The 25,041-nt window shown below is 41.1% G+C and overlaps 1 protein-coding gene across 6 annotated transcripts in view; it reads right to left on the minus strand.

The window, feature by feature from the left end:
* Positions 1-25,041, minus strand: part of Tmem67 (transmembrane protein 67) — a 52,910-nt gene that overhangs the window by 19,845 nt on the left and 8,024 nt on the right. The window contains exons 3-18 of one of the 6 annotated variants that reach the window (XR_005504430.2): positions 23,816-23,909; positions 21,210-21,309; positions 19,404-19,473; positions 19,237-19,311; positions 17,315-17,377; positions 15,296-15,450; positions 15,074-15,182; positions 14,220-14,297; positions 13,672-13,737; positions 11,263-11,419; positions 10,450-10,573; positions 9,117-9,222; positions 5,836-5,892; positions 4,817-4,915; positions 3,230-3,307; positions 2,883-3,137 (exon numbers count right to left, since the gene is read on the minus strand). Coding sequence is in view for 4 of the 6 variants with exons in the window: in XM_039109810.2 (XP_038965738.1) it covers positions 4,421-4,447; positions 4,817-4,915; positions 5,836-5,892; positions 9,117-9,222; positions 10,450-10,573; positions 11,263-11,419; positions 13,672-13,737; positions 14,220-14,297; positions 15,074-15,182; positions 15,296-15,450; positions 17,315-17,377; positions 19,237-19,311; positions 19,404-19,473; positions 21,210-21,309; positions 23,816-23,909 (1,380 nt within the window). In the remaining 2 variants the exon portion in view is untranslated. Of the gene's footprint in view, positions 1-2,882; positions 3,308-3,905; positions 4,448-4,816; positions 4,916-5,835; positions 5,893-7,636; positions 7,759-9,116; positions 9,223-10,449; positions 10,574-11,262; positions 11,420-13,671; positions 13,738-14,219; positions 14,298-15,073; positions 15,183-15,295; positions 15,451-17,314; positions 17,378-19,236; positions 19,312-19,403; positions 19,474-21,209; positions 21,350-23,815; positions 23,910-25,041 lie in introns of those variants that run through there. The other 5 variants (XM_039109811.2, XM_039109810.2, XR_005504431.2 and 2 more) reach the window with 5 other exon arrangements.

The raw sequence follows: 25,041 nt of genomic DNA on the forward strand, positions 1-25,041 counted from the left end.
ATTTGTTTGGTCAATTTTGGAGAAGGTACCACGAAGTGCTGAGAAGATATATTTTTTTGTTTTAGGATGAAATGTTTTATAGATATCTGTTAAATCCATTTGGTTCATAACTTCTGTTAGTTTCCCTGTGTCTCTGTTTAGTTTCTGTTTCCAGGATCTGTACATGGATGAGCGGGGTGTTTACGTCACCCACTATTATTGTGTGCGGTGCAATGTGTGCTTTGAGCTTTAGTAAGGTTTCTTTTATGAATGTAGGTGCCCTTGCATTTGCAGCATAGATATTCAGGATTGAGAGTTCATCTTAGTGGATTTTTCCTTTGATGAATATGAAGTGTCCTGCCTTATCTTTTTTGATAACCTTTGGTTCAAAGTCAATTTTATTTGATATTAGAATGGGTACTCCCATTAGAATGGGTACACACAAATGGTTTCTTGGGACCATTTGCTTAGAAAAAAATTTCCCAGTTTTTTACTCTGAGGAAGTTTCTGTCTTTGTCAGTAAGGGGTGTTTCCTGTATGCAGCAAAATGCTGGATTCTCTTTACGTATCCAGTCTGTTAGTTTGTGTCTTTTTATTGGGGAGTTGAGTCCATTGATGTTGAGAGATATTAAGGACCAATGATTGCTGTTTCCTGTTACTTTTGTTGTTAGAGGTGGAATTATGTTTGTGTTGCTGTCTTGTTTTGGGTTAGTTGACAGATTACTTTCTTTTTCTAGGGTGTAGTTTCCTTCCTGTGTTGGAGTTTTACATCTGTTATCTTTTGTAGTGCTGGGTTTGTGGAAATATATTGTGTAAATTTGGTTTTGTCATGGAATATCTTGGTTTCTCCATCTATGTTAATTGAGAGTTTTGTTGGATACAGTAACCTGGGCTGGCATTTGTGTTCTCTTAGGGTCTGTATGACATCAGTCCAGGATCTTCTGGCCTTCATAGTCTCTGGTGAGAAGTCTGGTGTCATTCTGATAGGTCTGCCTTTATATATTACTTGACCTTTTTCCCTTACTGCTTTTAATATTCTTTCTTTGTTTAGTGCATTTGGTGTTTTGACTATTATGTGACATGAGGACTTTCTTTTCTGGTCCAATCTATTTGGAGTTCTGAGGCTTCTTGTATGTTTATGGGCATCTCTTTCTTTAGGTTAGGGAAGTTTTCATCTATAATTTTCTTGAAGATATTTACTGCCCATTTAAGTTGGGAGTCTTCACTCTCTTCTATACCTATTATCCTTAGCTTTGATCTTCTCATTGTGTCCTGGATTTCCTGGATGTTTTGGGCTAGGAGCTTTTTGTTTTTGCATTTTACATTATCTTTGATGGTTTTGCCCCTGAGATTCTCTCTTCTATCTCTTGTATCCTGATGTTGATGCTTGGGTCTATGACTCCTGATCTCTTTCCTAGGTTTTCTATCTCCTGGTTTGTCTCCTTTTGTGATTTCTTTAATGTTTCTATTTCCATTTTTAGATCCTGAATTATTTTGTTCAATCCCTTCACCTGTTTAGTTGTGTTTTCCTGTAACTCTTTAAGGGATTTTTTTTGTGTTTCCTCTTTAAGGGCTTCTACCTGTTTACCTGTGTTGTCCTGTATTTCTTTAAGGGAGTTATTTATGTCCTTCTTAAAGTTGTCTAACATCATCATGAGATGTGATTTTAAATCAGAATCTTGCTTTCCTGGTGTGTTGGGGTATCCAGGAATTGCTGTGGTGGGAGAGCTGGGTTCCGAAGATGCCAAGTGGCCTTGGTTTCTGTTGCTTAGCTTCTTGCATTTGCCTCTCGCCATCTGGTTGTCTCTGGTGTTAGTTGGTCTTCCTGTCTCTGACAGTGGCTTGACCCTCCTGTTTGTCAGCATTCTTGGGAGATGAGTTCTCTCCCAGCAGGATCCGGGCACAGAGAGCTGTCACACAGGGTCAGCTCTGAGTGCAGATGGAAACTCAAAGGACCCTGTCCCAGACTGCTACTTGGTTCCTGAAGGCTCCAGGTGGGTCCCTCAGAGCAGAAGTGGTGGTCCTTCCTGAGCTCTAGGTGTGTCAGCACTCCTAGAAGACTAGCTCTCTCCCAGTGGGATCTGAGTACAGAGAACTGTGGCCCTGAGTAACTTTTCTAATCACTAGCTTTGGCAGCAGCCCCTGTAGGTATCTGGATTTACCCCTAAGCACTGATCCCCCAATGAATTCCTGCCACAGATTACCCACCATGTGGATACCAAAGCTGGTCACTGGCAAGAACTCAAGTCTGCCTGTGTGGCAGGTACCTTAACTGAGATATTTTATTGGTCCATGAATATTATTATGTCTTATTTATTGATGGATTTATTTATTTTTTATTATTTTAGCATTATGCGTGCATGTGTGCATGTGCAGATGCCAGCAGAATTCAGAAGAGGGCATCAGATCCTCTGTAGCTAGAGTTACAGGTGATTTTTGAGCTGGGAATTGAGCTTGGGTCCTCTGGAAGAGCCGTGTAGACTTTTGATCACTGAGCCTCTCCAGCCCACTGAGCATTACTCTAACAGTAGTAACAGTGCGTGCTCATCTCCTCCCACCTGAAGCTTTGCTTCATACACACACTGCCAGTTACAAAGTGCAGCTGAGTTTGCCTGATTTGTTTTTTCCCCGAATCCTGTTCATTCCATCGCTGCTTCAATCCCTCTCATCTTACAGTTTATGAGACGGGGAACTGCTTCCAGATTTCCTCAGTTTGTCTTTGCTGCCCAAATACATCTTGTATCCACAGTTATATTATGTGGTGTCATTTGTTGTACAAAAGGATTGAAACGTGCTCATGTTGGGTATATACTGAGCTGCATCTCAGGCCCCGAGAGTCAGCTTTCTCAAATGTAAATTGGGTTATATCACACTTTTCTTAAAAACAGAAAATGACTACTCACTAAATTCTTGACTCACAAGATCCTTCACAGCATGGACCAAAGCCTGCCTTCTACTTGGCTCGCATGTAGCTTCAACCACTTGCTCAATGTTAACCTCTTCACGGTTCCATCTCAAGTACTTTGTGGAGAGCAACTGTCATCGTTTTATCAAGAGTCCTTCCCTTTCTCTGTCATGAACTCTGAGGGCAGGCTCCGTTGTCTGTGTTACTCTCATCACCCAGTACCTGACACTCTACAACCGACCCGCGGTGACCACTGTGGGATGAACAGGTTAAAGTTGATGTCCATGGAAGGCCAGCTTTGACTATCCCAACAGGAGCACAAACCCTCTTGCTCCGACTCCTTACCCTACTGGCCTTGGAGTCCAGAAGACAGCCTGGCTACACAAGCTGATACAGAGCCTTCCCCATGCTGCTGTTGAGTTACTGCAAAAGTTAAGCAGAAAACCTAAGCTCTACTTCCCTTTTGTCACAGTCAAATGGCACTAATAACAATGCCCAGCTAGATAGAGGTATGAGAAAAACTATACATGTAAAAACTTAAAAATGTGCCTGGTGCACAGTAAATATTCAATATATGTTAGGCAAAATAAATTTCAAAGATTAAATGAGAAGTGTACTGGTTGGTTTTGTGTGTCAGCTTGACACAAGCTGGAGTTATCACAGAGAAAGGAGCAGAGCATCCCCTGAAGAAATGTCTCCAGGACACCCAGCTGTAAGGCATTTTCTCAACTAGTGATTAATGGGGGAGAGCCCAGCCCATTGTGGGTGCTGCCAACCCTGGGCTGGTGGTTCTGGGTTCTATGTGAGAGCAAGGTGAGCAAGCCAGGGGAAGCAAGCCAGTAAGTAACATCCCTCCATGGCCTCTGCATCAGCTCCTGCTTCCTGACCTGCTTGAGTTCAGTCCTGACTTCCTTTGGTGATGAACAGCAATGTGGAAAGTGTAAACTGAGTAAACCCTTTCCTCACCAACTTGCTTCTTGGTCATGATGTTTTGTACAGGAATAGAAACCCTGACTAAGACGAGAAGTAAACTGTAAATTTAATGCAGTAAAAGGTAGAAGAATATCTTTTGGTGTTGAGATGGACAAGTTTTTTTAAATGAAATAAACATCATATATATAATACACATAACATTCATATGACAGTGTGGAACTTAAATACTAGATGCTAACTATATATTGACTGTTAAAGGTATAGATAACAGGTAGCTCATAAATTTACATAAAAGATTTCAACATGGATATCAAAAAGGAGATTAATACTTTCAAAGGACAAACTCCTTCATTTGAATAAGAAAAAGAAGAAATCTAACAGAAAAGTGAGCAAGAGACATAAATAGTTCACAGAAAAGGAAGCCTAAACCTTTAAAGTATGAAAGGCTGGAGGTCTACATTCGTTCCTGTCAGCCCGCACTGGAAGAAAAAAATAAAGATACAAATAAAAGCTGGAGAGATGGCTGAGCAGTTAGAACACGTCCTGCTCTTGCACATGTCCGACTCTCAGCACCCCTCTCTCACGACCCGCTATAACTTCTGTTCAGGGGACCTGGTGTCCTGTCCTCTTCTGGTTCCAGGCACACATGTGTACATGCAGGCAAAACGCCATGAAATGAAAAATTGAAAGTACATGAAAAATAGAGAAAATAAAATCAATATATGCCATTATACTGGACAAATCAGCAAGGTTGAAACATACCAAGCAATGGCCAAGACGAAAATACGAATGGTGGTGCGAATGTGGATGGGCTGTGGGATCCCGAAACTATGGGACTAAGTGAGCTTGCATATATTCTATGGCCTCAAAATAATTTTCCTAACTTAAACTCCAGAAAAATCAAAGGCAAATTTCTTCTTCATCTTCTAGCTGTATCTTATGAGAAGGATCCAGAATAGTCAAAAGATTAAAAAAATTCATTTAAAAACAAACGTGTACCTGTAGGTCAATCATGGGGCTCCCAATGCGTCTCTTCCACCCTGCCGTCTTCAAGAGAGATGATAGCACAGCCAGCCCGCCCAACACACCCAAAGCAATCTAGAACAGAAGACGCAAACGAGAGAGGAGAACACTTAGAACTCACTACTTCCTCTCACTGGTACCGAAACACCACTGCAAATAGAAAGTGAACAAATCAAACATGGATGGGGCGGTTGCAATGACCTGGAAGCTGAACGAGATTCCAGTGGCTACGTCTGGGGGAAACTGAGCAAGAAAAACGAATAGCAAGGGAGTATAAAATCACCCACATTAAATATCCACGAGGTCACATTGACTTAGACAAAAAACTGAATAAATCATTTGTGAGGGCAAGGGTAAAGCTGTTTTATAATAAACTTCCAATTTATAAATTCAGAAGAAATGACGGAGATAAAACACGTCAGGCAAACACCACGGTGATGTTTTCTGCAGACAGGCGTCACCAACAGGCACCAGCATTAGAGGGCAGCAGTTGTGGAGACGGCTCAGAGCCCATATCATACCCACGGAAAAATCAGTGTCATACAATTGCAGTCTTAGTGCTGCAAAGGCAGAGACTGAGGACCTGAAGCTCGCTGGTTGGCTAGTCATGTCAAACCTGCGAGCTCCAGGTTCAGTGAGAGACCCATCTTACACACACACACACACACACACACACACACACACACACACACACACACACACCCTTTGACTCCAGGCACTGAACAAGGGCTGATGTGTTCCTATAGAAGATGTGACAACTGAAAGCAGTGAAGGATCAGAAAAAGGATGGAGACGAGCATGTATAGCATGTATAGCATGTATAGTGTTTAAACACAGGGCTACGCCACTATTAATCGCCTGGTTACCATCGCTGTATCAGAAGGGAGCCAAGACTTCTGTACACAGAGCAAATCTGCTTTCACAACTTTACTCCCATCTGCACAGTTTAAAATTGAAAACGGATGGAGATATTTAACAAGAAAGAAGGTACTCACATCTGTCTGGACAAATGCATCTCCTTGATTCATCTCATATTTCACTGAGAAGGAAATCTGGGATTTAAAAGAGAACAGACTGATCATACTAGAATTCAACATCATACACCCGTGTTCAAAATAATGAACTTGTACCTGGAGTGCTATTGTTTAACAATCACTATGGTGGATGTCAGCCTTTACTCACAGAGAGATATGCTTTTCTGAGAACTTTTACACTGCACTAAGTCTCTCTCTTGAATGTGCACAAGAGGAACGAAAGGTTTCTTAGGAATGGAGGTCTCTGGCCGCAGTTCAAGCCAAGCTAATTATAGTTTACTTCCAGACAGACTTTTGTTGCTGAGAAATATGACTGACCTTGTGTCACACATTTATCAACTAGCTAAACAACTATCCCCTAAGAAGGCAGAATACTCAAATGTCTGAACAGGAATCCGTGGACTGCATGGTATTAAGATACAAGAGAAAATGATCACAGAGACTGAAGTGACCATCACAGGCCCTGTATGGGTCTGAGCTAGGTCCTGCATATGTTATGATTGTGTAGCTGAGTGTTCTTGTGGGACTCCTAATAGTGGGACTGTATGTGGGGAATATCTCTGACAATTTTGCTTATGCTTTTTCTTCTTACTGTGCTGCCTCATTCAGCCTTGATATGAACATTTGTGCCTGCCTTTTTAAAAGGGAAACTGAGGAGAAGTGGATCTGAAGGAGAGGGGATGTGTGTGTGTCGGGGGGACTGGGAGGAGTGGAGGGAGGGGAAACTGTAAAGATACAAGAGAAAGAACCACAGTATGAGAGGTGGGAGAAGCAGTTCCTTTGACTTTACAAGGGCTACAGAAGAGTGAATTCCAGGAAGGCCAGTGGAGTCTAGAGTGCAGTATCAGATGTAGAAATACTAAGGTAAAGATGGCTGACCTTCGTGAGAGATTTTCAGAGAAGAAAAATGTCAAGAGCTGGAGTGGAAGCAATGAGTCAAATGGTTGGACAATGGAAGGAAGAGAAGCAGTGCAGGCTGAGGAAAGATCTGACTGGCTGTTAGTTGCTTCAGTATGTTTTTAAGGTGACGCACTCAAGAGTTTTACAAGAGAAGGGTCTCAGAGATGCCGGCTGAATATCAGCTAGGGAGAAGGGGCCTCACACAGGCGCAAGGTTAGCTGAGGATGGGAAAGGACAAGCAAGACAGGAAACAAAGCAGAGTCCTTTCTTAGGCCTTAGAGAGGAAACCCAAGGGAACTCCTGTTGGATGGCCGACCTGCTTGGTGAGGCAGGAAGTGAACCCAGCTGCTGAGGCTACAGAGGGAAGGACGGTGCTCAGAACTCAAACACAGCTTTCGTAAGGGCTGTCATAAGAATGTCAGAGGACATAATTACATTTTAATTAACATGTACTGTAACAAAATGATCACACAACTGCGTATCTTGCATTTACAATGAATTTGAGATGAGCCTCATCAAATCAAGGTAGTTCATTACTCTAAATTTCTTTTTCTTCTTTTACCTTTAGACTTTTATTTATTTATTGCACGTGTGCGTGTGTGCGTGTGTGCCGTATGTGAGGGTCAGAGGACAGCTTTGTAGTCAGTTCTTTCCTTCCACCATTAGGTGTTCCCGGATGGCAGCCATGCTGTCTGGCGTCTGCCGAGCACCCTTATTTGCGGAGAACCCTTACCCACAGAGAAACCAGCTCGTGCTCCTCTTTCATTTCTTATGTTGCAGTTTCTCAAGGCTTAGCTTGCAAATTGTGGGCAATACTAGTATTTAAAGAAAAGAGTGCTTGCATTAAAATAAGTATACTTACTAGGAAATTTTAATCCAGGAGCCTCTTTTGTTGTTGTTCGGCATGTTTCTGGGTTTTCTTCTCTGGGGCTAGTGTATGTAACCCAGTGGACAGAAGCTGACTTGACCTAATTGGCTTTGGTACTACAAATGAGGAAAAGGTCTTATGTAAGTTGTATTATGTCCTTCTTTTGAACTGGTTCTCAGCCTGTGGGACACTACCACTGCAGGGGTCTCATATCTGGTTATTTATTTCCAACTCACTACAATAGCAAAATTAGTTATGAAGTAGCAACAAAAATAATTTATGTGTGTCTGAGAGCCCCACCTGTTAGAGAGAAAGCTATACATCCACACAACCTGAGGAACTGTATTAAAGGGTCACGGTGTTAGGAAAGTCAAGAACCACTGCTTGTTATAAGAGCCTGGTCACAAACAGGGTAGGAGCACCACACACACCAGCTAAGCAACGTAGAAGATTAAAAATAAAGAGAACAGCGAAGAGCAGAATGATAGAAATCAAGTTATTGGTGATAAGGAAGGCTTATCTCCTACTTCACGTGTCCCAGAGGACAGGCAATCTCCAGTGAATCTCCAGGACAAAGTAAAGTGACGGGATTTCCTATTCCATTCTGTCCCTCTCTTGTTTATCTGTCTCCAAGCAGGAATGCTCTCTCCTAGGGACAGACCCTCGGAGGCACTGGCCATGCGTGACCCGCGTTAGCCACGCCTTTTCTTTGGTACAGCCTGACTTTTGGAGGTCTGAGCTCTCCATCTTTCAAAGGTGGGTCCTCTCCTTCACTATTTAGTGAAATCAGGGCTGCAGGTCCAGACTTCACTCTCTGGTCCATCTCAGTCCTCCTAGTTACAAAGCTGATGATTTTCATCCGTCTGTTTGTTAAAGCATCTCTGTCCGGCCACCCATGGAATGTTGAGCCCACGTATACCCACTGTAATTTCTGAGTTGCTGGTTCGACCAGGCAAGGAAACAAAAAGCAAATGATCAGAAAAGACAGAGGCAGATGCTATGGGCCTCAGTGTAACAGGATGGTAGGTATGCGTGGCCACCGGTAATCCCTCCACTGAGACACTGAAAGAACGGCTCAGTGGTCAAGAGTGCATACTGCTCTTGAAGAGGACCTGAGTTCAATGCCCAGGTCCCAGTTTGAGGAGCCATCCTCGATCCACCTCACTCCAGCTCAGTTGCAGGGGAACCTGACAGCTCTGGCCTGCATGGAGCCTGTACTCACTCGCTGCCCCTCCCCCACTACACACATACACATAATAAAAAACAAAAATTTCATTCACTATTGCCTTTTAATATTCTAATATTAAAATAAGAGCTTAGCTTCTCTTTCATTAGACACTGATAATTAAGATTGAGTATATAAACAAAGGGATTTGTTTAAAACTTTAAAATATATCACCTTAACCATGATAAGCTACAACAGCATTACAGTGACATTTGCAAACACAAGGTCACTGACTGACGAAGAACTCACCTTCACAGACTGGCTATAAGCATTTTTGATGTCAATGTCACTGTAGGCAATGGTGAGTAAGGGAGTGTAGATGTTTCCATTCTTTGTGTTGGGTACAAGGCGTATGCTGTTAAAAGAAAATAAACTCAGACTGCTAAATATATTTAACCCCTTAGGCATATATTTATCATTCTCTTAATTTGGTATAGGCTGTCTTGATATTTTAGTAAGGACTAGGGGAGGCTCAGTATAAACTAAGAGTTAAACCACAGCTCATTCTCATTGGTTAAAAACTTTAACACAAAAGTACACTCCAGGAGACAAGCACTAGGCTCTGATAGATGTGTTATATATATATATATATATATATATATATATATATATATAACCACTGAAGTGCTGTGAGACACACATAGGAACAGCAGAAAGAGCTACACTACATGGCACCTAAACAAAAGCAGATAAAATGTGGCGCTTCAGATAAAGATGAATCTTTACCAAAACACACGACACATTTAGTTTTGTTTCGGGAATAACTTGGCAGCTACGATGCATTAGTAACATATAGTTAGTGAGCCCAAGAAGAAGAGTGCCAGCACGGCCTCACCGAGGCCAAGCCCACCGTGGTTAGGTCTGATTTCATTGGTGTTAGGAATTCTGCAGTGGCTGGTGAGCACGTTAAAGCAGTGCAAATGGGTGTCAGCATGGAGTACGAGGAGGCTCCCACGGTGCCCCACCCATAAGCTTACTATGAGAGCAAACGAACAGCGAGAAACGATGAGTATGAAGTGCTCTGAGAGTAAAACCAGTGCAGTCACAACACATGTTAGGACACGCTAGGGCACATTAGGACACGCTGCAGTGGGCGGTTCAGTCAAGAACCACTATTACATGGAAGAGAGAACACAGGCTGCACGGTGCCACGCTACAAGTGGGGGGTTTTAGAACGAGAGGGATGCTGGCTAATCTGGGTCAATCTAGACTCTAGATTCTAGACAGAGAGCCAGGAAAAGAAGTCAGGTTGGAGAGGCTGAAGACACTATTCCTAAGCTCTTACTAAAGTACCACTGCAGCCACTGATATTACCTTCCTTCCTCTCTCAGCCCTCTGTCTTCCCCAGGTACCGAGAGGTCAAGAACACATGAATTCGCACAAGCTCCTGAGGGCGGCTGGTATCAGTTTCCAGCTTTATCCTTTAACCTTTGCTGGACTCTGCCAATCTACTCATATCTAGGGAGAGCTTAGGTGCTGTTTTGGCTCAGTTCTCCCTATTGTTTCAGTCTGGTGATGACTGGTGTATACCTTCCTCAGTGTATACCTTCACACATCTACATAGTCATCAGGCAGCTTTTACCTCAGTGATATCTGGGTAGCAACTCGAATTACTCTTGGCTGATTTCCTAGGTCATTTTCTCGTCCACTTACTGCATCCACTAAGAAAATGCGCCGAGTCAGAAGCCACTTGCTGGAGCTACTGTCTGTTATTATAAAAAGAGGAAAAGGCAGCATTAGGAAAGCTGTGATCAAACTGCTTCTGTCGGCACTCACGGCACTCACTGAAGAAATCAACATTAAAACCTTGTCTTTTGTGTATGATGGCCACATAATAAGAAACTGTCAGGCGTCTCTGCTCCTTGCCTAGGTCACATTTTATAGCATGGGTAGCAACAAAAGAAATTAGTTTGTCTCAAAATAGGGTCGGAAACAGAGAAGAAAACGTCTCAGTTCACAATTCTATTTGTTATTCTAGGGATATACTCTCAGCAAGGGAATGATATCTTGAAAATCAAATTAATAAATGGCCTAAAGCTGCAGCAGTTTTACTAGTTGATTGTACCTTGGCTCATACTGTATAAAATTGTACACTAAAAGGATCCATAAAAAGGGAGGTGGAGCTGGAGAGATGGCTCAGTGGTTAAGAGCACTGGCTGCTCTTCCAGAGGTCCTGAGTTCAAATCCCAGCAACCACATGGTGGCTCACAACCATCTGTAATGGGATCTGATGCTCTCTTCTGGTGTGTCTGAAGAGAGCTACAGTGTACTTATATATAAATATTTTTAAAAAAGAGGATCCACAATCAGCATCATCATCCCTGGTTCCTGAAATGATCATATTTGGTTTACATCTATTGATCTCAGCTATGAGAGAGCAGGGGAGAATGCTTACCTTGGTTCACAAACAGTTTATTATGTTGAAGATTGAGGTTTAACACTGGGATAGCCCAAAGGTAATGATGTTGCACTTCATCAGTATATTCCAGGTAAATATCATAAAACACAGGACTGGGAAAGTCAGCCAGGAGTTTAGAGAGAGAGATTTCACACTAGGACGTAAAATAAAAATAAACACACCACAACTCAAAATTAGAAAGCATATCAAACTTTCTCTTTTTAACTTTATAAAGTATCTTTATATTATTTGCATGACTTCCAAGAGACTTCCAAATATAAATTTCTAAAAGTACCACTCGAAAAAAGAAAAAAACAAAGAAAACGAAAATGTCAACCAGTGAAGAACTTTTCTATTTTTAATCTATAACATGAAGAGATTGGCTTTTAGTTCCAATACTAAATATATATCAAAGAAGAGGCTTAAAGTGCTGTCCTACGGGATGAATAAAAAGGTTTTTTTGTTTTGTTTTGTTTTTCCTGATGCACAGGACTGGCTCCCTTCAGGAGGGTTAAGCCCATCTCTGACTGTCCCCTACCGGTCTATACTCACCTGCTCTTACCAGTCCAGTCCAGTCCAGTTCCTTTCCACGTATGTACGTGCCAGGCCCTCCTAGCCTCCCAACATCACAAGTGTGGGTTCTGCACAGACTCCTTCCTTGCTATGGTCCATCCAACTTCTGCTCATTGTATACCTTGAGTAGCACTGACTCTGCAGTCCTTCTGTACACCCCGAGAACTGATGTCGTATGCCTGTCTACAGTGTAACACTTGAATAGTTGCTGCCATTCTCTGCCTACATAGTTAGGGTCCTTACTGAGCTGTGAACTACTTCTGTGAGTAACAGTTACACTGCGGTAATCATGGTTTTACATCTATCAGAACATGGACCTGAGGTGACCATTTTATAATCGCCTAACATTACTGTGTCCCACTGAAGCACAGACACCAAGTTCCTCACTCAGTTGTTTTATGAATTGAGTGGGACTTCATTGAGAAAATGCTGGGTACATCACCCTGTAGTTCACACCTGCAAAGCCTCCCTTCCTGTAGTCCACACTGTTATAAAAAGATGTCAAAACACCTTGTAGGCCACTTCTGACCATAAAATTCACGTTCACGGTAGAAAATTAGGAAAATATAAGATATAAAACAAAAATCATCTCTGGCACAACTGTCCAATATTAATCAATAAAAATGTTTATTTTCCTCCAATGACTTTTTCAGGAAGGCACTGTTCACTGGGGTTTTGTTCTGTGTGTGTGCACATACAAGACGTTAAGAAACATTTTTATATGCTACTGAGATCTTTCAAATGTTACCATTTGTACCATACTGCAGTGTCAAAGTGAAAGAAAGTCATGACAGGAAGGAGAAAGGGAAGTCTGGAGACTGGTGTGTGTAAGGGAGGTTCTGATACTAAGGTCTCCTTCCTTATTTGGTTCTTGATTTGTCAATAAAGAAGGCCAGGAGCCAATTGCTGGGCGGAAGGTACAGGCGGGATTTCTGGGTCGCAAGAGGAAAAGGAGGTGCAGAGAAGGAGAGAAGGGGCTTTTCTGTCATGCTTTGGGGGAAGGAGGATGCTGCAATCATGTAAGGCCTCGGGGAGAGACAGGGCCTGCAGCCTCAGCTAGGGGCGGGTGGCCCAAGACACTTGGCAGGGCTACTTGGAACAAGCCACTAAGTCTAGGACAGAAGGAGAGACGGAGATAATAAATTGGTAAGGGCACGGATTTCCAGGCAGGAGAGAGTTGTGCCCAGCAATTGTGCCTCGTGGGCAGGTTGTAAAGCAACAGAGCGGTCTGCGTGTCTTTTGTCTGCAGATTCAAGGGTTTTGGGTGGAAGCTGGTGACGAGACTCCGGAACCTGAGGTGGGTAGAGAGAGAGGCTGGCTCAGGGCTGGCAGTGGCCACCCTGGAGCTAAGCCGGGGGTGGGGGTGGGGGGATGGAGAGGGCAGCTGGTAGTGCAGCGGCTCACAGGCAAAGGTGGTAGTGTGTTCTTAAAATTACACACAACCGGGATGTGGTAAAAGAAAGAGAAGGAGGCACTGTTGTTTTGTTGGGCGGTAAACGGAGCAGAGAATTACGTCTTTAGTAGCCTCTAAACACAAGGTAGTATTTTACATTTGTTCCGGAGCGCTCAGCAGGGGCGTTCTGTGGAGGACACAGAAGCCTACCTGCGTGCAGTTGCGGAGCTGACCTTGAAAGTCACACACTGTAGAATATTTAACTCTGTAGATGCTAAGGAACTTTCGTCTTCAACATTTTCTATGCCCAGACCATAGAAGATTTATTAATTCATGAAATTGTTCTTACTATTAAAATAATTTGAGTTAAAAAAATTCACCTATCATTCCAGTCACTTGAATGAAGGGAAATACAGGCTGTCTAACAGAGTCACACTCACGTTTTGCTGGTACGTTGTTCCAAAAGAATATGCAGCATCTAGTCTTCTCTCGGTGTCTGGACAAAGCTTCGATAGAGAATACAACTGGTAAGTGTCTCTCACAAACGCCTTTGCTGGAAGAGCTCTGTGGCTCCCATGTGAACAGATGCCCTATCTTCTACTTTTTTAATGTATGAAGGCCACAAAAAGCTAAGGATGTATTAACAATTTTAATATTGGCAAGATGGCTCAGGAGGTAAGGGCACGGTCCACCACGCTTCAGTCTCTGGGACCAGAAGGAGAGAACGGATTTACACAAATTGTCCTCAGTCCTTCCTACATGTAACATGTATGCATGAACACACACACATGCGCACGCGCGCGCGCACACACACACACACACACACACACACACACACACTGACTGTAACTTTAAAGTTCTCATTTAAAGCATCAGGAATGCTTTCACTGATTCTCTTCAAGCAATACTCTGTCTGTCTGTTCCTCTACTCTTTGCTTCAGACAAAAATAAAGTACATTAGTAATACCTTAGCTGGACTCATACTTACCTGTAGAACACCACCTTTTACAGTTTGCCATCTGATGAAGTTTCCTCGTATATCGTAGGAAGCAGCAACAAACTTCAGCTTTATGTTTTGGTTAGAGAACAACAGCAGTATTAAGTTAAATACGCTATGAGGGTAGTTTTCATTACTGACTACCTTTTCAATGTTAGCACTGTTTTTGTTGAAATTTTAAATCCCACCTCATTTATTTGAAATTAACCCTACTATCTATATAGTTCAATATACTTTAAACAGGACTGGTGTTTTGCAGAAGTGTTATTTTAGGATTTAGGGGCAGCACAGTGGCAGGTACCTTCCTCTCAGATCTGTTACATGAGATGAGTATGGGGAAAGACATAGGACCTTATTCTGGAAAGCTCAACGGTTAGAGGTGAGAACTAGGAGCTGTGACAGTCTGTGACATTCTGTAAGCACATGTGATAGACAGGTGTTTGCATTAGGTGATGAAATGCCTCTTCCCAACCCTCCAAGGACCACCATGCCCACACAATCCAGATGTCTATGCAGCAAAGTGAGACAGCCCAACCCCGCACTCATTTCTATGAGCAGCTGATATTTACATAGCTGAGTATGTAAACTTTGTATGTTTAAGTATGTTTAAATACTTAAACAATATGTTTGTATTGTTTGACTATGTAAAAAATCTTGGAAACAAGTATAACTAGTGATTGTGTCTTTTTTCTGACACTGGGGACTGAGGGATTGAAGCCAGGTCTATGCATGTAGGTCGGGCAGGCGTGCCACTCCTGAGCCCTACCTCTAGCCATAGTTAGTTTTCTATCTTAAAGTTTGGAGATCATGTGTGGTCACTGCTCCCATTGTACAGGGACTTGTACCTGGTTTTGTCCTTTAAAACTGAAATTTGTAGGAAGAGGGGTAGTACTGAGAACTTGAGAAGCCAATCCTGGCTGGTCTCCGTAAAACAGCCAAGGAAGGTTCTGTCTCCTACAAACAATCAGACTCGGCTTAATAAATGGAAGCAATAGTTCATATTATTAGCATTCATGAAATAGCACTGAATTCACTTGGGAGTATTTCATCAATCCCAGTACCCTCACCAGAACGGGACAGAATGCACGCCGGTCAGCCCAGCAGCGCCTTCGAAGACGTAGTGGAACAGTCGGCAAGCATCGAATGTAGTCGAGTCGTAAGAGTTCATGTTCATCACGCACATATTCCCGAGAGCTTGGCAAGATGTCAGGTTGCTGTGAGTCTACACAGGAAACAGGGCTCATTAGCAGGGAAGCAAAAGTTAAAAGAAAATTGTCTCATTTTAATTGTATCAAATCTACTAATTACTTTGTATTTTACTTTTGCCTTTGTAATACTTTTTCTGTAGCTCAAGTAGACAATAATCTTTTAAGTATTTGTATTGACATGTCTGTGGGCTTTGCCTGCATATGTGTCTGTACCATGTTCATGCTAACAGAGGCCAGAAGGCTTCGGTTTCCCTGGGATTGGAGTTACAGATGGCTTTGAGTCACCATGTGGGTACTGGAATCGAACCTGGGTCCTATGCAAGAGCAACCAGAGCTATTAACTACTGAGCTATATCTCTAGCCACCCCCCCCCCCCAGAAAAACTCAATACTTGAAGAATAATAACAATTTTAATTATAAATTTTAGGCAAAATATTAGCCTAACTGAAAGAAGCACAAATATATAGAGAATGACATTTTAAAGAAACTATTAGAGGAAATAGTTACATTTGAAGGAATACTGTGATTGTATGTTACATCTGAAATAGAATTTATTCCACTTTGCTTGAGTAAACAAAATAAGATCATTAGTTGAGTTTAATCACTCACATTTCTTTCCCAGTTTTCCCTATCTGGAAAAAAAATAAAAACAACAAACCAACTCCACTTTGTTATTCAAGTAAAACACTTTAGAAAGAACTTATCTTTCTCCCGTCTCATATCAGACTTGTTAGTGAATCTTGCTGCTCAGTCTCCATAAGAGAGGCAGGGCTCGACAGCTCGACATTCCCTTATTTCTCCAGCCCCATCCACACCCATGCTCTCCCGCACTCGAATCACTTTAGCATGACTCCAGATGGTCTCCTGCTGTTGCCCGAGCAAATCTATTCTTCATGCTACAGCGACACTTTCAAGGCCTGAAGGCAGTCTACGACCTTCTCTGTAGAGATCCTCCTAGGCCTTCCTGAGAGCCACCCACTCCCTGTAGCTGTGACTCTGCCCTCACTTCTCCTGCTCACTCTGCTCGGCCTCTTCTACCTGCTCCCAGCTTCTTAAGTGTGCATGTGTGCGCGCACGCGCACACACACACACACACACACACACACACACACACACACACACACACACACACACACACGCTTTCTTTGTTCTTTATTCTGACACATTGTCTTACTACACTATTATCAGCCTGACATTTATTTTGAACAAATGTAGAGGAACATAAGTACACTGTGATTACGTATATGAGGTAGTTTTTCTGTCTTCTGAATGTCAAAGCTGAGAATAGGCTTGGCACATACCATGTCATCTGCTTTTTACAGGACACTCACTTTCTCCAGACAGTAAATTACAACTGTGATGGTTTGAATGAGAACTGGCCCCATGAACTCGTATAGTAGGCTCCCAGTTCATGAAACTGTTTGGGAAGGATTAAGAAATGTAGCCATGTTGGAGCAAGTGTGTCACTGAGTGCCTCAAGATTTCAAGACTCCTTGCCATTCCTGGGGCTCTCTCTCCTTCTGCTGCTTGTAGATTAGGAGGTGAGATCTCAGCGTTCCTGCCATCATACCATGCCATTGCGGACTGAAGGATCTGAACTGTAAGTCCAGTTAAAGGTTTCTTTTACTAGTTACCTTGGTCAGGGTGTTTTTGTCACAACAATTAAAAAGTAAGTAGGACAACAATCAAATGACCCTGGAGATAGTCAGTATATGTGAACTGCCTAACATCTTAAGTGTTTTATTTCAGTCCAATGGAAAGTCTTTATTCTTCTTATAGAACATGAATATAAAGGTGTGTACTACTTATAAAATATTTATGTAAATTAAAAAGATACTACAGTTCATCAATGTAAAATTTTAAAACATTTAAACTTACCCAGCATGCAGCTGCTGTTGCCTGCAAATACTTTGTAAACCATTCTGAGTTTGATGACATGCCCTATAAACAGAAAGGTGAAGACAGGTTCAAATTCAAAGGAAGATTCCTTAACCTTATTGTGTTAGTAAGACATCAATACATACAGTAACTGAGAAATGACCACTGTTACTGCCTTATTGTTATTAGAAAATAGAGTCTACTGGAATTTTAAAAATGCTAATGAATGTCTTCTACTATTAAAGCTGCATGACAAAATCAAGATACTTAGACAAATGATGACAAAATATGTACACACTCCTAAGATACGCATGGGTAATATCGCTAATACAAAAAATAGCAAAATGATAGAGCCTGACGAACGCTTAGTATATACTGACTTAGGATTATTATAAGTGTATTAAATTGATGATCACTAAAAATTAGAATAAATGGGAAAGATGGGCTCCTCAGAGTAACATCTAACATCTCCACAGTGGTGCTTTATAAACAAAGAAGGACATGAGAACAACCTTTGGAAGGTACTAAGGTCAGAAAACAGCTGATCTAACCAGAATCACCAGAAGACCAAGGCAGGCATACATGTTTTTGTTTTAGTGAGACAGGCTTCTTGTAGCACAGATTGGTCTCAAACTCACTCCACAGCCACCTGTGACCTTGAACTCCTGATCCTCCTACGTCCACTTGCAAGTGCTAGGATGACAGACGTGTGTCATCAAATCTATCTTCATAACTGATTTCTGAGAGCTATAGCTATAAGCCTCTGGCCAAGACTCAACACTTTAAGATCTACCCATACATCTTGCTAAAAACTGAGACACTGAGAACACATGAGTAAGTCACAGATTAACAGAGGAGACACAAGCAAATTATCTGGGGTATGGCATCACAGCTATAAAACACATTTAAAATAAAACCGTGAGGTATGGTTTTCATCTCTTCAATACGGAAATTTTCTCTTTTGAGAGAATGAGTAAATGTGTAGAATAAGGTTGAAACACACCACACACACACACACACACACACACACACACGGTTACACTCACACACACATTCACACACATGCACAAATGTTTTCTGTCAATGAATAAATGTGAAAGGTTGTCAAAGGAAAGAAGCACAAAAGGAGACAAGCTCGTGTGTTAAGAGCTAGTAAAGTATAACCTCTGAAATTCTCCTCACACCATCTGTGGCCATACCACCCTGACTGCGCCTGATCTCGGAGGTTAAGCAGGGTTGGGCTGGGAGAGTCCTTGGACAGGACAGAAGTTCTCAAAAACGCAGTACTGGATTACAAAGGAGGACATGGAGCACTTGGGTAAACATGCTAACGTCATGGCAGCTGTTCAAAATTAAGAGTTTCAGTGATGGGCCAGGTAGAGAGACACTGTTTGCTCTCTGACAGAATGTAAAGTACTGAGTTGAGCACAATGTGTTTTCTTCAATGGCTTTCTACAAAGCACACATTGAATGTAACGAAAGACAGCACCAATGCAGGCTGGGAGTTATCCCACAGATGGTAAGTCTTAGAACCTGGTCTGTCCAGTTCAGGAAGGACAGGGAAAGATTGAGGACTTGTCTCACACTGGAAACAGTAAGAAGATAAAACTCCCAAGAGGCTGGCGATTTCAAGAAAAAGACGTTATTGTGACTTTTTGGACATTTTATTTCAGTTTTAATTATATGAAAAAGTAAATCCATGTAAACTAGTGAGTTAAGGTGTAGAATCCCTTCTATACCGTACACTTTTAAAATGTAGTGCTGAACTACTAGACTCAGGCTTTTAGCTGTTTGTATTTTACAGGAAATTATACATAGATCTTTCTCAAGTTGTCTGAAATTAATCAAAGAAATTCGGAGCAACCTTTCTCAAACAAATACGCAAAACAAAACCAAACGAAACTCCAAAGAACCATACTCACAAGCTCGCCATAACGTTCAGTGGAAATTAAACGTTGAGGAAAATTCCCTGTGTTGCTGAAACATAATCCACCTGTCTTTACAAATTAATAAGAGAAAAAATCCAATTATAGAAATGTATTATGTATTGAATTAAAAATATAGACTGTATCCACTTGATTGTCCTTACCGAAATGTGAGGCTCTGAACATGAACACGACCGGCTTGTATTCACGAATGTTGGTTCGCAGCGGACACACCTGGTCAGTATAACAAAGGTAAAATTTTAAAATGTTAATGAATGACCTGGAACCTGATTTAACTGAGAACTTACCTTCCTAAATGACACATTAGAACACAGAAAGTCAGCTAAGCAATTAATGATGTGAGTTCAAAACATCAGCCTGACTTTAAGGAGTTTTACATCATTTTTGTGTTATAAGGCGAATTATAAATGAAATTGGACCATTTTATTAGGTACACATGTGAAGATGTAGAGAATGATACATCTAAATACACTGAATGGCAAAGATTATAAAGTCATTAACCCACGACAGAGCCCACCAAACTCACATAAAGAGTGCTAAGTCAGTTTGTGTAAGGTTTATCAAATGGGCCTTTCTGGTGTACGCTGAGAACACGAACATGTTTACTATCTCGATAAACCGGCAAGAACACTTTAATCTACTGTCTGTTATTTTCAGTTAAGGAATGAGAGTGTGTTCTGGACTAGTTGGGGATTCAGATGGGCTTATATGGACATCAATTAGCTATAACACTGAGGTTGGAAGCAGGCTACTGCAGGGCATGGAACTCGGACCAGGCTTGGGGAAGGACCAGTGGGGCAAACTTATCAGTCAACCCAGGGGAACATTTTGGTTGTTTTAGCTCAAGTCAATCAGAATTTGTAAATAATCTGCTGCTAAGTTTCATAAGGAGATCTATTGTTTTCTACAATAATTTAGGAAGTAAAGAGAACAGTGCTAAGAAGCCAGTTACCAATTGTATTTCTGAAGAAAACGGAAAATGGTGGACTAGGTATAACGTGTTTATACTGAAGGAACGTGTGTACAAAGGCATGTGCTTATGAATTTGCACGCATGTGGTGAATGTATACATAAGAAGGGAACAGAAGCAATACATCTGGACTATAAATCTGTGTACCTAGTCATGACAACATTTATTAATATCCCCTTTGTATTGCTTTGAATATCCTCCACAGGGTTACATATTTGAATGCTTAGTCGTCGGGGGACAGAACTGTTTGGAAAGGATTAGGTGTATGTAGCCTTGTTGGAGGAGGTGTGTTGCTGGAGATGGGCTCTGATGTTTCAAAACTGCAGGGCAGGCTCAGCCTGCCTCCCTCCCTCCCTCCCTCCCACCCTCCCTCCCTCCCTCCCTCCCCTTCCCTCCTCCTCCTCCTCCTCCTCCTTCTTCTCCCCCCCCCCCTCTCTCTCTCTCTCCCTCCCTCTCCTATTGCCTGCTTATCAGGATACAAAGCTCTCAACTCCATGGACTAAGCCTCTAAAACTGTAAGCGAATCCCCAATTAAAGGCTCTCTTATAAGAGTTATCTTGGTCATCTCCTCTTTCACACCAAAAGAACAGTAACCAAGGCATCTTTCAATGCACAATTATAAAATGGCTTTAGGCTCACAGTCTATACATATTATACTATAGCTTGTGTATAAATTATATAATACCAAGAAGTAGCTGTGTTTTACTAAGCAATTAGTAAAGTGCTCTGCTCAGACCTTTGCACATTTGCTTTAAGGCAGGACAGCTTATGAAAGCTATGAAATGCAGATTATACTTCCCTTCTGAATACAGGCAACTGCGACTATCTAAAGCCAAACATTCAGAAGGCTAATCCCAAGCTTCCACAGATTTTGAATCTCAGCTCCTTCGATGCCTACACGTATGTTTCCTTGGGGCATACAGACGGAACATAAAGATAGGATAATATTAATAAATCCAGACTGCAGTACACTACTCACCTGACTCCTAAAGCATTGGGTTTTGTAAACGAGTTTTCATTTCCATCACAAAGCTCACAAGTTGCTTGGGATAACAAAGACCCGCTAACATTTCTTTCCACTGGACAAGATGTAAAGGAGTGAGTGTTGTATTATATACTCTGAAACATTTACAAATACCTACAATTAGTAGTATGATAATTCTCAAAGCAGCATCCTTTGCCTGAAAGGCATGCCAAGCATGTATATAATAGAATATACAATAAAAAAACTTCTCCATTCCAACTGAAAACATATGGAACTAGTTTTCTAAGTGATTATAACAATAAATCAATGTTTTCCCTAAACAAAATTTCTCAACCTCTTTCCTTACATACTGGGATGAGGGGACATATTATCTTCACAGATTGCTGGCAGGTTGTCATAAATGGGAAGGCTTCTAATAACCTCCAAATTCATATTCCCCACACAACACTAAGTTTTATTTTTAGATACAGAACCTACAAAAGCCTGTGTACTAGAACATAACAACATTCACTGAAGCATAGAACAGAACTGAACCATCTAAAGTGGTAGAATGGAGAGACACCTATGACAGTTCTTTTCATGTTACAATATATTTTACATTTACAATATTTTATATTTCTGACTCTTGTGACTTTCAATATTTTAAAAGTTATAAGGCACAGGCAGGGTGTCAAATGCCCATCTATCATCCAGGACATGGGAGGTGGAGGCAGGGGGATCTGGAGTTCAAGTTCATCCCTGACTACACAGTGAGTCTTAAGCTAGCCTGTCTACATGACACTCTGCCTCAAAACAAACAAGGTAGTATAGATCTGCTGGCTAGGGAGGAGGGGAGCTAGAAGGTACAGATAAAAGAAAGTGGAGGCTGAGTATAATTAGAACATGTTATATCATGTACAAAACGGTCAATCAACAAATATAACTAATAAAAAGAAAAATATTATATACCTTAGTTAATAATTTGAAGGATGGTCCTTACATTTCTTGAAGACCTCTAACTCTCATGCACATTATGAGATTTTCTTTTTAGTTTTAAGTACTTCCATGTATGTGGGTAGATGTGACCGTGTATTGGTGTGTAGAGGTCAAATGGGTGTCTTCTTGTATAAGGTCCTACCTTATTGTTAAAGATAAAGTCTCTTGCCAAATTGTGTGCGTGTGCACACCCCGCTCCTGGTACTGGTATTATACATGTGTGTACACACTTGGCTTTCACACAGGTTCTGGAGACCTAAACTCAGGTCCACGTGTTTGGCTGCAAGTGCGTAACCTACTGAGCTACCTCTTCACACCTTTGATTTGATCCTTTTATTTTTATGGCACTTAATACTTTTTATGCAGTCAAATTTATCAGTTTTCTTCCTTCTAAGATTTAAGGGTTGTTTTTTTCTATACTTAGAAAAACTTATATACAAAGAATGTAAGTTTGTCTTTATTTTAAGACTTTTTATGCTTTACAGTAAATATTTAAATAGTAGCTTTAGTTGGAATTTAAGAACTGAGGTAGAAGCTGAATTCACTGTTTTCTTAGCGCTAGTTAGCAGTCAGTCAGTCTCAACCTCACCAATGGAAATGCCAGTTTTTCACACCAAATTGCCACTGACTGGACTAATTTTGATTGTCTTAAGTTCTACAAATGCTGCTGTTGAAAGCACAAAATATATATGATATCTGACAGTATAGTTTCCTCTTTCAGAATTTTCATGTATTTTGTGGTATTAATTTGAGAATCTGTCTGTGAATACATACATACATTTATATATGTGTGTGTATAATAAATTCTGGCTGAATATATTTTCATTATGAAAGTTTGCTCTTGGCAGTCCCTCCAATGCTGCCATGATGATCATTTTCTTTTCCTTTCTTTTCTTTCCCTTTCTTTTCTTTTCTTCCTTCCTTCCTTTCTTTCTTTCTTTTTTTTTTTTTTTTTTTTTTTTTTTTTTTTTTTTTTTTTGCACATGTTGGTTGTAGCCGTGTGGCTAACTGAAGTTCTCCTGCACTGGGCACCAACTGAGATATACAACTTCCTGGTTCTGAGGTGTTTTTCTCTTAAACTCTAATAAAATTGCCTTGGCTTTAAAAAAAAGTCTTCCTTCAAAGTTCATTTAAATACACCTTCAATTACTTTACCTTGTACATTTCTTCTAAAGTCTGTTTCACTGATCCTTATTTTCTTATATCACATTTTCTAATGACTTGATTTTTACATGGAATAGACATTTTGCATATTAATTTTGCAACTTGAGAAACTGTGTTTTATAGGAATTTTTAATGAGTTCTTTGGGTTTTCCAAACATAGAGTGACTTTAACTTGAAGTTATGACTTTTTAGAAAACTTTCTTTCAGAAAAATACTTTCAACTCTTTCTTGAGTATAACAGTTTGTATCCTTTCCCAAGTATTGACATTAACAGACATGTTAATTCATGCTCTTGAATTGGTAAGAAATCTTAACGTTTTTCTTCCTAGTGTCTGTTATGTTAAGCATCATGGGATTTTGCAATGCAGTTTTTACACAACTATAAAGCCATTTAAATTAATATCCTTTACAAAATAAACACAAAAAACCCATCACCATTATTTTATAAATATCATTCTTACCTAATATATGGCCACTGGGACAGTGGCACTTCCCCTCAGCAGTTAAACCATTAGGGCAAGAAATGCAGTCCCAGCCATCTTTGGTAACACCTTTCTAAAATTGAAAAAAAGGAGGTTTTCTTTTTAATTAGCTTTATTCTTATAAATTCAAATTTAATTTTACCTTTCTATTTATAAAATACAGTAAAACTCAAGGTAATTTAGAAAACGAAAAGCCAGTTATGTTTACTCTTACCAGTTCCAAAATACTCTAAAAAATTAACTTTATTGGCTTTTAAATTTTAAGGTATGACTCCAAGTGGGTTTATGGCATGCCAACTATATAGTTATTAATTTGACTTAAGGTACAGGAAATGTGGTACATCTATACAATGGAGTACTACTCAGCTATTAAAAACAATGACTTCATGAAATTCTTAGGCAAATGGACGGAACTAGAAAATATCATCTCGAGTGAGGTAACCCAGTCACAAAAGAACACACATTGTATACACTCACTGGTAAGTGGATATTAGCCCAAAAGCTCAGAATACCCAAGATACATTTCACAGACCACATGAAGCTCAAGAAGAAGGAAAACCAAAATGTGGATGCTTCGGTCCTTAGAAGGGGGAACAAAATACTCACAGGAGGAAATATAGAGACAAAGTGTGAAGCAGAGACTGAAGGAAAGGCCAGCCAGAGTCTGCCACACATGAGGACCTATCCCACATGCAGAGACCAAACTCAGTCACTATTGGGGATGCCAAGAGATACATGCTGACAGGAGCCTAATATAGCTGTCTCCTGAGAGGCTCTGCCAGCGCCTGACAAATACAGAGGTGGATGCTTGCAGTCAACCACTGGACTGAGAACGGGGTCCCCAATGGAGGAGTTAGAGAAAGGACTGAGGAGCTGAAGGGGTTTACAACCCCACAGGAAGAAGACATCAGCCAACCAGATACCTCAGAGCTCCCAGGGAATAAACCACCAACAAAAGAGTACACATGGAGCAACTGATGGCTCCAGCCATGTATGTAGCAGAGGATGGCCTTGTGGGGCATCAATGGGAGGAGAAGCCCTTGGTCCTGCCAAGGCTCAATGCCCCAGTGTAGGGGAATACCAGGGCAGGAATGCAGAAGTGAGTGGATGGGTGGGAGGGGGAGCATCGTCATAGAAGCAGGGGGTGGGGGATTGGATAGAGGGTTTCTGGAGGGGAAACCAACTGGAAAGGGAATAGCAGCAGG

Source organism: Rattus norvegicus, chromosome 5 (assembly GCF_036323735.1).
Source record: "Rattus norvegicus strain BN/NHsdMcwi chromosome 5, GRCr8, whole genome shotgun sequence".
NCBI classification, from domain to species: domain Eukaryota; kingdom Metazoa; phylum Chordata; class Mammalia; order Rodentia; family Muridae; genus Rattus; species Rattus norvegicus.